The sequence below is a fragment of the Macaca nemestrina genome, chromosome 1 (assembly GCF_043159975.1).
Source record: "Macaca nemestrina isolate mMacNem1 chromosome 1, mMacNem.hap1, whole genome shotgun sequence".
Lineage (NCBI taxonomy): Eukaryota > Metazoa > Chordata > Mammalia > Primates > Cercopithecidae > Macaca > Macaca nemestrina.
In genome coordinates, this window is record NC_092125.1 from 75,769,731 (window position 1) to 75,785,842 (window position 16,112).

Here is a 16,112-nt window from a genome sequence, read left to right on the forward strand (position 1 = left end):
TGGATTATTTTTAAGTTTAACATTAGAATATGAATAAAGGATGAGGATGTGGCTTTTTATTCCATAGAAATGGAAACATTTCCAAACATGACAATTACACAAAAAAAGTATGCCTACCATTGAAGTTGGAGTCCCTCCAGATTTTTTAATATTCTTTGAAGACATTCCATGAAGGCGACTGAGTCTAGCTTGGAAACCTGGAAAATCAAAGTACTCAATTTAGAAGTTTTCTATGATCGCTGAAGCATAGAAGAAGAAGATCCTATCAATAGAGAATGAAAAGTAAGTTGGTGGTGGCGGTGAATGCCATGAATATTATTTGGGAAAATGCAAAACTCACACTTAAAGAAACTGGAGCAATACCTAGCAAAGTACTAATGTAGTCAGCCCTTAACTAACCAGTGTTTAATCACTAGAGTAATAAATACCCATTTTCTTTTCTCCCAATTCATGTTCCTATCATTTCAACATTTTCTCAATAAGTCTAGCAAGAAAGCAAGTCAATTTTTCAAATAATTTGAAAGCATGATAAATGTAGTAGCTATATAAGTGGCCAATATATTTCTTTACAGCATCTTGTCTTTATATTCTCTAATTTCCACTTTATCTTATCCTCTTTGAATGAATATTCCTAGATTGACCTTAAACCCATTATATCCACCAGGGAGCCAATGCTACTGACCTCTTCTGCTTGAGTGTGACATAAGGGGAAAAGAACCAGTTAAGATACTTTCAAAGACAGGATCTGGTAAATTTTTGTCTAGCTCAGTAGGATCTTCCTTTTCCCACCAGGGCACGACTCCAGTGATACCACATGCTCCACCTGATTCCTTTTCGTAGAACCAGTCACTCTGTTCATCATCACCTGTATAAATACAAGAAACCCCCCCCCCACCAAAGATTCAGTTTTATCATCCAGTTACACAATTAGTCTTACGTAATAAAAATACAAGATGGCAGTTAAATTTGAATTTAAGATCAATGACTAACTTTTAATATAAGTATACAATACTTGCATTAAATTTTTAGTGGAAATATGTCTAAGTACTGCATGGGACATACTTGTACTAAAAAATTACATGTTATTTACCTACAATTTAAATTTAATTGGGGATCCTATGTTTTATTTGATAACTGCATATATAATCTATAAGGAAAACTTATTTTATACCACAGCTTTACCTAAGAAATATTATCTTAAGACTGTAAGAAACTGTCAGCAATAAAAACACAAAATTTTATGTTTTCGAACCAATTTTAAAACGTGAAAAACAATAATAAGCTGGTTAATCCTTTGGCAAAACCTATTAGAAAATCCATTTAAGTTACTACCCCTTCCACATTAAGAAAAAACAAACCTTAATCTGCTCCCGGGAATTAAAAAGTGTTAAAACTGTAGAACCCTTGCTTTGCAGCAGATATGGGCATATAATTAGCTTAATTTCATGATTTGTATGGAGTATAAAAGGGGAAACAATCATGAACAGATGTGACTAAATGAAATTAATCCCATTAAGCTAATTAAGAAATAGTTTTGAAAAAGTTGATTTTGAATGAAAAGTGACAATACCTTAGAGTTTATGAAGAAAGTATATTAAATAAGTGAGATGTTTTTGCCCAACACTATCCAATAATTCTGACTTTTGGGAACATCCATGAGTGTAACCATGGAACAATAAATGATCAATTGAAAATTCAGTTTGAAATGTGCCATAGGGGAGAATCAGTATTTTGTTTTTTGAAGAAAAAGTTATGAAGAGACAAAAATACAGAAGACAGATGACTTTTAAAAGAAAGAGAGACAGGCCAGGTATGGTGGCTCATGTGTGTAATCCCAGTGCTTTGAGAGGCCAAAGTGGGAGGATCATTTGAGGTCAGGAGTTCCAGACCAACCTGGGCAAGATAGCGAGACCCTATTTTAAAACGATTAAAAATTAGCCGGGCATGGTGACATGCACCTGTACTCCTAGCTACTCGGGAGTCTGAGGCAGGAGGATCCCTTGAGCCCAGCAGTTTGAGGTTACAGTGAGCTACGATCGTACCACCAGCACTCCAGCCTGGATGACAGGGCGAGACCTTGTGTTAAAAAAAAAAGAGAAAAAAGAAAAGAAAAACAGAAAGAAACAAATAGCATTTTGAAGATGATCTGAGATTCATTAAAGTCTCCTTCCCTTGATTATGAGAAGCCACCACTAATTCTGGTTTCTAAGAGGGTCATCATGATTGTCATAAACTGTTTCCCTTTAGAGAAAGATATTTCTGATTTCTAAAATCTCTTTCAACAAACGTCTTTAAAGGAAAACTAAAAATACTCTTAAGTTTCAGTTGAAAATTATTTTATGAGAAATAGCTATATTTCAACTAAGATGGAATCAAAAATTAAAGGCATTTCAAAAACTAGAGTCACCAGCTTGTTTCTATTGGGGAATTAATAAAAAAAATTTTTTCAAAATCACAATTAACAGCACTTAGATATCAGGACTTTTACTGAGCTTTATATTAAACTTACACAGATCAGGTTTAAGCATAAGAAAAAACAGGGCCTCACTTGAAACTGACTACTACATATCTGAATTCCAACACTATTACAGAAAAATAAAGTTATTTTATTTTTGATGTAATACACAACTTTATTCTTCAATAGGGAAATCAAATAGTCATTGGTTAAGAACTTGCTCTGAAGTCAGACAGACTAATTAGAATTCTAGTGTTCTGCAACACCAGGAAAGTTACTTCTACTCTATTAGAGTCAGTTTCTTCATTTTAAAAAACTGGGAATCTCAAAGGGATTTTAAGAATTAATTAAGAACTTAAATGCAAGAAAAACACTTAGCAATGTGAAACATAGTAAGTTCACAGTAAATGCTGGCATATCATTGTAAGCCCTTCCACCCTTATCAAAGATTGATAGGCTTGTCAAAGTTATTTTTATATTTTTTTCATTTTATTTCATTACCAATATCATGTTTATAATACAATCCTGAGGAAAGATCTGTATTTTAATGAGAATTTAAGTATATTATCAAAGTAGTTACCCTCGCATTTAGCCCCAGCATTCTAACATATTTCAGCAAAGTATCAACTTCAAAGTCCACGGCCTTTCAAATAGTTATGTACCTATTCATCTAAGACAAATAGTTTACAAGTAGGCAGAAAAGAATGATCACTTCATTTACGTTTTTTTGTACTGCCAAAAGGATGAACAGACTAAGAAAAAAAGTGTAGGCAGCTACTACTTTGTCCTTTTCTTATAACATCATTAAATAAATTTATAATTTAAAATTTATGTTAGTGTTTTTCACTTGGAACTTACTGTCTTCCTCTAATGTATTCTTAAGAAAGGAAGAGAACGTTTGTGATAGGTATTTGTCTGTATTAATTTCATGATTTGTGTGGAGTGTAAAAAGGGAAACAATCATGAACAGGTGTGACTAAATGAAATTAATCCTATTAAGGATTAATCCTGCCCCTTATTAGGGTGTTTTAAATTTTTCATAGCTTCAAAATACTGCCATGTTAATGACTGAAGCTTCCCGAAGTTTCAAAGATGGAAAACATATAAGTTGCAAGACATTTCTGTTTAATGGTTTACAATATTGAATTCATAAAAATCATCTAATTACTTACAAACTGGATAGAATGAATTAATGTCACAGTTGAATAAAAATGACAAATGACTTGGAAATCCACCTTTATGAATGCTTAAACAGTTTTAAGTACATTTGGAATTAGGTAGAGAATAAGAACTGGTTTCTTTCAAATTTGCTAAAAGAGAGAAAATCAAAAAGGTACGTAAAGCTTTCTCAAACAAGATAATCCTTCCTTAATATTATTAGCTCTACATACTAGCTTTTGGAGATAATCGATTACTTAGGTCATGAAGACAGGACACCTTCCATAGCATATAAAAAACCAGCTACGATACTAAATCCTAGTTCACTAAGTAATGTGTGTAAGGTAAATGGATTGCAGTCATCAACTTATGAAATAACAAGTAATAAGCACAACTTTAGAATGAATAAGATTTTCCACAGAGAGAAAAAAATATCATTTCAGTACCTTGTCTTCCCTCATCATTGGTAAACAATCCAGCATCAGTACTGCTGAGACTGCTGGAATCACTGTAATAAGGAAAAAGAAAGAAACAGATCAAAAGAACAATTGATCTCTCAGTCGTAAAATTTTAAAGAGACATGGCAGCTCAGAGATGGAACTTAAGCCTGACAAAGATCTGAAAGAAAATAAGATGATTTTTTAAAAAATCAAACTGCTAATATCCTGGTTCCATTCACTACAGAGCATATTATTTTTGGCACACAAAACCACAGGAATCTAATGGGACCCTGACAGTAAGCCAGATGTGACTGCAACGAGATGCTGACACAATTGATGCATTTTATTATGTGTTTTCATCAAATGCTCACTGCTCCTTTCTTATGCCATGCAATTCAGCTTGAGCCTGGAACACCACTGCTCAATAAAATGGGAAAAGTCTCAATCAAAAGCAGGCTAAGCCTTTCTTCAGCACATGAAATACAAGGGACTAGGATAAGATTACTTTTCATAACCACATTTGCAAATATTCTGGAGAAGACATTACTTAAGAATTCACAACAACTCTATTAGTTTGCAAGGAAGAAAAAAGTTTAAACTGGTGATAATTCATTATATCAAAGTTAAGGTCACTTTTAAGCAAAATAAAAGAATATTACAAATATTAAGGGGGGAATGTGCAAAAATAACACAGGCTCTCATTGCTACCACAGAAGCTCCAGAGTCAAATCTAACATACAAATAAAACAAACAGTAGATATTTGAATAACATAAACAAACTGTTACTATTAGTTCTAATAGAAGTAATGTTTATATGATAGTCTAGTTTAAAATATCAGGAGAACAAGGTCATATAATGAGAGGCTTAGCTTTTAAAGAAAATTTAGTGATGTTCTTTAAAAATTCTCATGTATTTTATTTTTACTGTAATTCTTAATTTTAACCAATCAGGAAATCATCCCTTTTTTAATTAAAATATTTAAATCAAGAAGTTTAGCATTAAAATTATAGGTGAGATCTAAATCCACATACAACTTCTGAATATAATTTCAGTTTCTGTTTGATTTCTTAAAAAATAAATATTAATGAAGAATATAGGAATTTCTTAAGAGGCACATTCTTCCAAGGAGTTCTGAATTTAGACCTCTCCCTAGCTTTCTTCCAAATTAAGTGCTGTATGAAGCTCCCTATATTGTGCAATTGGTAATGAAAAAAAAATTCTCTAAGAGCATCACAACCATATTTTCTTATTTACAAATATATATGGTCTTCTATGCACCACAATATGAGAGTATTAAAATCATCTCAGAAACTATCTTTCTGACATTTTGCTGTCTAAACTACTATTGATACTCTCCTCTTTCCTGTGTGCCCCCCATTAACACAACTCAAATGAAGGGTCTTATATATACCTCAGGTCACAGTCCCTTTTCTGAAACGCTTGAGGCAAAATGTATTTAAAATTCTGAATTATTCCAATTTTAGCAAGGTATATTCTAGACTGCCTCAGAGGAGTCTGGGATAGTACTCCATAAAACAGATTAATATATTTTTTTCAATTAAATGAATGAATATCCACACTAGGTACAGGTCAAATTAAATCTGGCCACAAATGAATTAGTTTTTCATAACTTTTCAGAGTTCAGATTTGCAGACAAAGCATTATGAATTGATAAGCTATTTTTTCTAGACCATGATCTTCTAATCTGAATTCAGATTTACCCCACTCTAATCTATTCTACATACAGCTAGGTTCATCTTTTCAAAATAAAACAAGTTGACTAAAGGCAATATAATATTCTGAAATCAAAAAAAGAATATTAAATAATAGCACAGGAAATTCTAATAAACTGTGAACTTTACTTACAAATGTATCAATTTTGTTTCATTAATTGTGAGAGATTAACCATAGTAATGTACAATATTAACAACAGGGGAAAGTGGATTTGGGATATATGGGAATGTGATATACATGAACTCTCCGAACTATCTTTATAACTTTTCTGTAAATTTCTATCTATTCAAAAAAGTAGTTGATAAAGTATGTACACACACACACACACACACACGTGTACATTATAGAACAGTCTTCTATTTAAAAATCTAAAATTACTTCAACACTTGTTGAATTAAATTTAGATTTAGATTTCAAGACTTTCTACGGATGGGCCTCCATCTAAATCTTCTTATTCCCATCTCTGGTCCTTTTGTTTATGTTCTTTTCACAGTGGTATGCCTATCTCCACTCTCTTCCCTCTCCACCTGTCCAAGCTCTTGAAGATATAAAGAAATCAGGATTCCCTCTCTTCCAGCTCTTAGTCCTTAATGATGCTTGTCCTACTTTGAGGTATGTTGGCATGTATGTATACAACATGTATCTTTATTAACATTTCACCTCATTGGTATCCAGAGTCGCTCCGTGTACATTACGTATGTATTTCTATGTTCAATAAATCAGAACAAGAACTTAAATAGAAGCAAGCCTTTTACTTTCAGCAGTTGACAGTCATTACGGCTTATCTCCAACGACACCCTTTCCTAGGAGATTCACCTTTTTGGAGTGAATTTTATAACATGGTATTTGGATGAGAATATATTCCATATATGCTAGATGAACAAATATATGTACACTAATACCAATCACTTGCCCCAATTTGTTCAATTCCTATATTTTCTGTAGAGTCCTCTTTCTCATTCATCCTCCCAAATACAGTCAGTCAGCCTCCCGTCGATTCTAACTCTTAAAATTGGTCTCAAATACTCTCAAATACTTAGTTCTCTCCGCTATCATATCATAATTCACCTCCCACTTAAGCATGGACTGGAGGTCAAAGATAAAATACAGCTGTAAAGATCACACTGTCTTGAAAAAATGTAAATCAACTTGAGTTTCTTCACTGTTAAAAATTCTTCACTGATCCCATTGACTATAAGATGATAAAATCCAAACTATTTACTGTAGCACATAGACCTCTGAGAAATGCTTTTTGCCATAATTCTGATCCCATTTTATTTCTGGTAAAAACGAAGTATGTACACTTCCCCAAATACACCACTTTCATTTCACAATTCATGCCTTTGCACAAGCTATTCGCTCTCTACCTATAGATGCCATTTCCCTCTCTTGACTCCCTCAATTCCTGAACAAGTCTTAGTACTTGCTTTAAAGCACAGCTCCCTTAGGAAGTCTTCCTTCACTAATACTTTCCACTCAGCACATTTCATTTTCATCATTTGCTTGTCTAGCTATTCCAGACTATGCAGCTGTTGAGAACAGAGTCTCCATTATTAGTCCAGGTGCCACCAGTGAAGAGTAAATAGTAGTTAATCATCAAATGTTTGTTAAATCTGACACACACACACACACACACACACACTCCACACAGTGAAGTTTCTCTTATTTATAAATCAACCCCAATGAAATATAAAGCTTTTTGTAGTAGGAAAGCTTTGGAAGTAATCTTGAAAACACTTATACTTGTTACCAAAATACCTTAAATATTTAGCAATCTTTAATATACCTTAAATATTTAGCACGGAAGGAATCTGCACCTAACTTTTAAGTGACAACAGAAAATAGTTTATAAATAAGTTTTACATCAGAGAAAATATATTTTTTAACATTGATTCAAGAGTAAAAAACATACTCTGAAAATGTGTACCTGGGCTGTTTGTGGACAGCTAGGTAGCCTGATCATGCCTAGTGGATACTCAAATACTTTTTACAATGAAAAGAAATGAAAAATGGGAGTTTGATCTCATTTCCATTGCCAGTTACATGTCCTATAAAAAAGCAAATCAATAAAAGCCAGAAATTTAAAAAAAGGCGGGGGGTGGGGGGTTGCACAATGAATCCAAAAAGCTGGTAATCTAATTGTGAATAATCCAGAATTGAGTATGTTATATCTTCTGCCATGTACTGTCCCTCCCGGTAATTGAGTCAGACAAGTACTTTCAAGTAAGGTTGAGTGGTCTTAAGTCACAATGGCCCAATACAAATAATACTTATTTCCATATAAAAATGACAATTTTCTTGCAAGAAAAACAGATACCATAAACTTTTCAAAGCCCTCTGGAAATGTATTTATTTATTTATTTATTTATTTGAGATGGAGTCTTGCTCTGTTGCAGTGGTGTGATCTTGGCTCACTATAACCTCCACCTCCCAGGTTCAAGTGATTCTCCTGCCTCAGCCTCCTGAGTAGCTGGGACTACTGGCGCACATCACTACACTCAGCTAATTTTTGTATTTTTAGTAGAGATGGGGTTTCACCATATTGGTCTGGCTGGTCTCAAACTCCTGACCTCAGGTGATCCACCAGCCTCAGCTTACCAAACTGCTGGGATTAAAGGAATGAGCCACCATGCTCAGCCACATATTTTTTATGTAAGTAATTTTTACTTCTTTAGAAAAATTATATGACTAGCACACCATGCCTAATAAAAGGATAATTCCATAAACTTTTACCATGTCCCACTCACATTTACAAGCAAAAACAAAAAACAAAAAAAAAAAAACCAAAAAAATAAAAAATAAAAACCAAATAAAAGATTGAGAGCTCACCACAAGTCACATGATTAAAATGATCCCAGCCCTTGGGAGGCCAAGGCAGGTGAATCACTTGAGGTCAGAAGTTCAAGACCAGCCTGGCCAACATGGTGAAAAGCCATCTCTACTAAAAATACAAAAACAAGTAGCCAGGCATGGTGTTGTAATCCCAGCTACTCTGGAGGCTGAGGCAGGAGAATCACCTGAACCCAGGAAGTGGAGGTTGCAAATGAGCTGAGATCGCACCCTTGCACTCCAGCCTGGGAAACAGAGTGAGTCTCTATCTCAAAAAAAAAAAAAGAAAAGAACAAAATAAACCAGTCCTACAAATTAAAAATCAAATACTCTTTCTCAGACCGTTTTTACAGACTGTTTTTTTCTGGCTCATAGTTCTGCATTTGGTTTTGCAGACCCATGCCTAAAAGGATAAAGTGTTAACACATTCTCATTTCTTGCAAGTAACATCACTTCATCACTTCAGTATAAAAGAAAAACGATTACCTACCTTTTGATGCTGTCAATATAGTACTTAACAATTATCATTATAGTATACCTGCTTCCTAGAATAGACAGATTAGACTAACTGCCACAGGACCATTGTTTTTCCTATTTTTCTAATGACAAAACCAGGTGTTTCTAGCCTATAAATTAGGTTTTACAATTCATAAGTGATCAGAATTCCTAGAAAGTTACAGATTTTTAATGTCAAGCCACACACGTTGAAGTGGTATAAACTTTTGATTTTCAAGAATCAGAATAGATTAATGAATTGTGACACTCTAAAAAGTACCAAAAGCTAAAGTTCTATAATTAAACATATAAATAATTATATATCCAATTCTGAGTTACAAACGTGCTGTTATTCAAAAGCACATTCTTTTCCACTGAAAATCCATTTCCTTTTCTCCTGGTAGCTGAAAACTGAGTCATTATAATATAATCAAAAGACTTTGTATAAATCAAATAAGCAATTTTGCTTTGTGCTAAACATCATAAATTATAAGGAAATATAACCATAGTTAACAGTAATATCACTATCATTATTACAGTTTATAATTATTTTAAAATAGAAATAATTAATATAAAACATTCAACCACAAACACTGGAGACAAATATTTTTATATTTAGAGAACATAAAAGTCACCTTTCACTCATGAGCTCATCTGAGACTTTTTGCTCTTCACATTCCATTTTGTCCTTATTGGTCTGGCTCGTTTCCTCACTTTCTAAAACTACTCCTTCATCTTGGATTTTTGGTCCTTGTCTGATTATTTTCAACTTTCTTTTTTTGACTTTGATCTTGGTAAATTCTTGATACTGGTAGGCTCTATCACTGTCCATGTCCTGATCTCTACAACCCTCAGGTGGCTGGGTCATTGTCCGTTTGTTAGAGATGTCCTGTGGGAGATCTACTGCCATGCGTTTTACCTTTCTCCTCCTGCGCAGAGTTCTATTGCCAACATTGTCCACAGCAAAATCAGACTCATGCCACAGAGGTCTTTTCCCTCGAACATTATTATTTAAGTTTGATGATGGCCTGCGCTTTGCTACTAACATTTGGTCATCAGAGTCACTGTGATCTTTTTTATTATTATTGTGATTCTCTCTATAGTCCTTGCTTGGTTCTTCTAAACTAGAATCAGAGCCTTCACTTAAGCAGTGACCAGTCTCCCACGGGTGATGCACATTATAAGACCTCCGTTTTCTCCCTCTCCTTTTCCTTGCCTGGCGTTTCAGAGGGCAAGATATACTTCGAGAATGGTCTCCTGTTTCAGCAAATCCACCTCGAGCTTGCTCTGAGCTCTCTTCCAATGCTGAGACAAGGTCGTGAACCAGTTCCTCCATGGTTCTACTGAAATGCCTTCATTTTTTAGAGAAAGAAAAAAGAAAATAGTCAATCTTAACCACAGTAACCTCGTTTTCTATAACAGACAATTCATTCTAAATTTGACAAAAATTAATAATGATTACAAAATGTTTCAAAGCTAATTTTTACAGTTTTAAATATCGATTCATTTTAGGCCTCTTCTTATATAAGTTATTTTATTAAACATAGGAATTACTTCCAAGATAGAATAAGCTTATGAGCAATGAAAGATCCCAGTACTTTTATATTTTTACTGTATAATTATGGAAAAGTTCTGTTTAAATCCCTATCTGCTGGCCCACTCCTACCCCTTTTCTAGAGCCAGTTTTCCTACAGCAGATACAGAAAGAACTTTCTCAGTCCCCTCTTCGCCCACTAATCTCTAAGTAAAAAAAGAAACATGAAATCTTCTATTCACCATGTGTTCTAACCAGTGACTACCATCATATAAGAGGCAGTTAGAAAGACAGACAGGTAGTTTCAGGATTAGTAATATATGTGAAAGTTTAACCAACACCATGCATTTATTTAGGCCACACTAATCTCTTAACCCAGTGAAGCAGAAACTACATTCGCATTCAAATTGCAGTCTCATGGGTTTAAAAGGGCCCATCATTACTTCACTCTGAAGCAATTTCTTAGGCTTTCCTTTTTTAAGAGCATTAAACTATATTACTAGTATGAAAATTTTTCAGTAGTCAGCAAGGATAAGCATCAGCATTCTTTGGGAATTTTTATAAATTATACTTGTCCTTTTAAAACCCAATTCCCAAAGATTTTAAATTAGTTGGTGTGACATAGAGCCAAGGTATCTGGTTTTATTTTTTAAACATCACAGATAATTGAGATTTGTACCCTTCTTATGAAGGCCACAGGCAATCATTTGTCAAATCGAGATCTAGAGGCACCTAGGGATTGAAATATTCTCAACAGTCATACAGAGCTTCTAGAGCCTACAGCAGGAGTAGGCACACTTTTATGTAACTGGCCTGCTAGTAAATACTCTAGGCTTTGCAGGCCATTGGGTCTCCCACAATTACTCAACTTGCCACTGTAATGCAAAAATAGCCACAAGCAATACATAAATAAATGGGTATGGCTGTGTTCTAATAAAGTTTTATTTATAGAATCAAGTTATAACTGGCTATAGTCTGCTGATCTGTGGTCTATATAGTCTCTACAGTCATGTATAGTCTCCAACAGTCAATAATTTCAGGCTTTTGCAAGTTCCTTATAACAGCTTTCAACTTTTGTGTTTTCATTTTAATGATAACCTAAAAACAACACACATTGTGATTCAACTGGATTTACCATTTATAATGTGATGCATACATACGCCTGCTAACATTTGTGTATTTACTATTTGCCAGACCCATTCCTAAGTGTTTTACATGTATTATTTCATTTCATTCTCACACAATAACCCTATGAGGTGGGAGATGAAATACACAAAGGCCAAAAGATTTCTGTCGCAATGTGATGCATCTAAGTAGTGGAGAGAGGATTCAAACTTCAGCAATCAGGTTTCAGAGCTCCAACGTTGAACAAACTACAGCCAAGATCAGCGACACAATCCCAGTAGCCAGTTTGTATTTTTGTTTATGATTAATTTAGCACCAGGTAGCATTACTGTAATCCTCAAGACAGATTTAATATACATCTATGTAAAACCCAAATGACTCATAGGGAGCTATTATATTGTTTTGAATAGAAAAAAAAGAGTTGAAAGACCTGAATCAACACAAGGGACAGGGTGGTATAGCTGGTGAAAGTAAACTGAGCTCAAAGAACCAACCCTGTACTGGTTAGTAAAATGTACACTGTGAGCAACTAAGTAACATGGCATTGTGTTTGGTTAATGTGAATTGGTATTTTCTAGATTTATTTCTGTGGGCATTCTGAATGTATTTAATATAAACAAAAAATCTAATGCATACAGCTTTTTAAAAAATGTGGTGATTCACATACCTATTTTAAATAAACTCTGGAGGGCCACTGAGATTTGATTTTTCCTTTCTAAGGATATTATATACAACTCAGGTTTTTTTGTGTTTGTTTGTTTGAGACGGAGTCTCACTCTGTTATCCAGGCTGAAGTACAGTGGCATGATCTCGGCTCCCTGCAACTTCTGTCTCCCAGTTTCAAGTGATTCTCCTGCCTTAACCTCCCGAGTAGCTGGGATTACAGGCGCATGCCACCATGCCCGGCTAATTCTTGTATTTTTTAGTAGAGACAGGGTTTCACCGTGTCGGTCAGGCTGATCTCGAACTCCTGACCTCAAGTGATCCACCCGCCATGCTTCTCAATGCTGGAATTATAGGCGTGAGCCACCATGCCCAGCCCCACAAATCAGGATTTAGAACACTGAATTTGATTAAAAGAAATATGTATCGCATAGGAATTAGCTTTAAGCCAAACAAAACAGAGGCTACAACTTTTGACTACGTTGATAAGCCAAATGAATCTTTTTTCTATTATCTATGTCAACAAATGCCCTTTACCCTTAAAACAATGAATATTGTGTTCTTTTCCTTTGACATTATTTCATTAAAAGAAATATAGTCTGAAAGACCTATTGTCTCTGAATATAATATTGCACCTTAAAAAAAATTCACTTGAAGCCACTTTAACATGTATTAAAATTAGTATCCTTTCTCTCTATTATCTGGTTCTGGAGTAACTTACTCTTGGAAGACAGGGTTTTCTTATCAATGGGTGAATGGCCAGTTCAAAGTAATAAAACATGAAATTAACTCGATGTATGAGTATAATATCTAATTAAAGTCAGTTTATTTTGGATATTACAATTTAGTGCTTTACTGTAGCACAGAAAATTTATAGTACTAACATTAGAAAAAGGTTAGTACACCTGATACAATCCATCGAAATCTGATACTCTTCAATTAATTTTGTTTAAAAAGTATTGCTGTAACCAATAGTTTAATAAAATACTAATACTAATACTAACAAAGTTCATTCTTAGTAATATTAGCAGTTATATACACAAAATTTCTCTAGAATCTCATGAAAACTGTGTCAGCCTTATTTGACTTTATCTTGCTTCTCTTGAGAGAAAATAAAACATATTTTTAGGCTGGGGGCGGTGGCTCATGCCTGTAATCCCAGCACTTTGGGAGGCTGAGGCGGGCAGATCACCTGAGGTCAGGAGTTTGAGACCAGCCTGGCCAACATGGTGAAACCCTATCTCTGCTAAGAATACAAATATTAGGCCGGTGTGCTGGTGGGCGCCTGTAATCCTAGCGACTCGGGAGGCTTAGGCAGGAGAAGTGCTTGAACCCAGAAGGCGGAGGTTGCAGCGAGCTGAGATCACACCATTGTACTCCAGCCTGGGCGAAAAGAGCAAAACTCCATCTCAAAAAACAAACAAAAAAACCATATTTTAAAAAATACTGTAATTAGAAGAATCCAATTTATTCCATGATGTCACTCAAATATGAACCAACTACATATTACTTTTAAAAGCTTTTTTAAAAAAATCCTATAAAAACACAGAAAAAATATAGATTTAACAAGTCCTACTCAGAGTTCAAATTACCTTTTTCCCCTTCAGTTTCAAATAACTAGACTCTTCTCCAAGTCAATACCAACCAAAATCCATGCTAATGAGTCAGTAATATTATAGTCAGTTAACCTCAAGCTGCTTCACTAACATCCCTCAGTTAAAACTGGCATCGGCAGGGCACAGTGTCTCATGCCTGTAATCCCAGCACTTTGGGAGGCCGAGGCAGCAGGATCACTTGAGATCAGGAGTTCAAGACCAGCTTGGCCAACAAGCTGAAACCCCATCTCTACTAAATATACAAAAATTAGCCATGCATGGTGGCGATGCCTGTAATCTCAGCTACTCAGGAGGCTGAGACAGGAGAATCGCTTGAACCGGGAGGTGGAGGCTGTAGTGAGCCAAGATCATGCCACTGTACTCTAGCCTGGGCGGCAGAGAGATTCTTGTCTCCTACTGGCTGGTCAAAACCAAAGTGATCCTAAGAGACCGTCACATGACCAATAGCTCTTTTATTTCCTTTGCCGTGGCAGTTTACACTGATGTATCAGAAGACCAATGTATGAAAACACTTTATCCTAGAGATAGTTTCTTAAATAAGACTTTCCTATTAAAGGGGAAACCTGGAAATATAGAAGTTTTCTATACAAATCAGTACTTACTGAACAACCAGTTTTAAAGTTTGAATTACACTAAATTCAATGAATGTACCACTTAACTAACTTGAGATTTTTATATTCATAATTGTAAAAGCCATTTTTCTTCATTTAGAACTCATTTGGAAATGAAATCTTCTGGGAACAGTTCATATTGGGTAATGTCTAAGATAACAATAGTTCATCAATAGTTTTATTAAGACACTCTGAATGAACAGAATACCCCAAAACAAAATTATGGCCCCAACATCTATTTAAAGTTGGATTTTATGAAAGGAAATGACTCAGGCAGGTGAGTACTTTGTTTTTTCAGGTGGTATTGGATTATGCTGAGCAATATAAAATGTATGATCAATCCAAGACTTGATATGCAAGCTTTATTTAAAAATTTTAGGTCAAACATCAAGTTTGTTTGTTTCACTTCTTCTACCCAATACCCAGTAAATAAGTGAACTATTATCCTTTTGTTCCTTATCAGCAGGCTCTAATAAATTCAGAAAAAGGCTTTCCTAAAAGCGGATGTTTAAGTGTTTTTCTTTCAAATATATCTGGTTCAAGGAAGAAGAATCAGGAAGAAGCTTTAGTCCTAATTTACTGCTTAATCTACCCTAAGAACTGGAAGTTGATTGATGGCCCATGAGCTCCTAAATGTCAGTCAGCAATATATTGATAATAAACCCAATATATAAATAAACCCAAGTTCATATTAAAAACAAAAACTGGCAGGAAGCAGTGGATCACGCCTGTAATCCCAGCACTCTGGGAGGCCAACTGAGGTGGGTGGATCACCTGAGGTCAGGCATTCAAGACCAGCCTGGCCAACATGGCGAAACTCCGTCTCTACTAAAAATAAAAAAATTAGCTGGGCGTGGTGGTGCACACCTATAATCCCAGCTACTCAGGAGGCTGAGGCAGGAGAACTGTTCCAACCCAGGAGGCAGAGGTTGCAGTGAGCCAAGACTGTGCCACTGCACTACAGCTTGGACAACAGAGAGAGAGAGACTCCATTTCAAAAAAAACCTTCCGGATAGAACTAAAGGATAATTGATTATAGCGAGTAAGTAACTAGTTAAGGAAGAGGAAAGTAAATACTGTTTATCACCTAGTACTGGGTAAAACTCTTATCTTTACTTCTCTAAAACGTAGATTATCAGTTCTACAAAGTTAAGTAATTTTAGCAATGCAGTGCTAAAAGTTACGTGGTGTTAAGTACATCCGCTTAATTGGCTTACAAAAATTTAAGGGAACAAATAATCATTAATGTATTAGTTTCTGTATGAATAAAAATTCAGTGTGTACAAAAACACTGTACTAACACACAGTACATAGTCAAGGACTATGCTGCTGAATGTTATAAACTACTCACAAACTTAAGACAAAGACAGTCTTGGACTTATACGCCTCCATTATCACGTTAGCTTTTATAAAAAGTTGGCTGGTCCTAAAAGTATGCAGCAAACAGCTGA

General features: G+C 34.9%; 1 protein-coding gene across 20 annotated transcripts in view; it reads right to left on the bottom strand.

Moving 5' to 3' along the window:
- Positions 1-16,112, bottom strand: part of LOC105493512 (G-patch domain containing 2) — a 203,792-nt gene that overhangs the window by 183,075 nt on the left and 4,605 nt on the right. For all 20 annotated transcript variants that reach the window (XR_011614256.1, XR_011614257.1, XR_011614266.1 and 17 more), the window contains exons 2-5: positions 9,748-10,464; positions 4,060-4,121; positions 683-865; positions 118-197 (exon numbers count right to left, since the gene is read on the bottom strand). Coding sequence is in view for 8 of the 20 variants with exons in the window: in XM_011761184.3 (XP_011759486.1) it covers positions 118-197; positions 683-865; positions 4,060-4,121; positions 9,748-10,464 (1,042 nt within the window). In the remaining 12 variants the exon portion in view is untranslated. The remainder of the gene's footprint in view (positions 1-117; positions 198-682; positions 866-4,059; positions 4,122-9,747; positions 10,465-16,112) is intronic.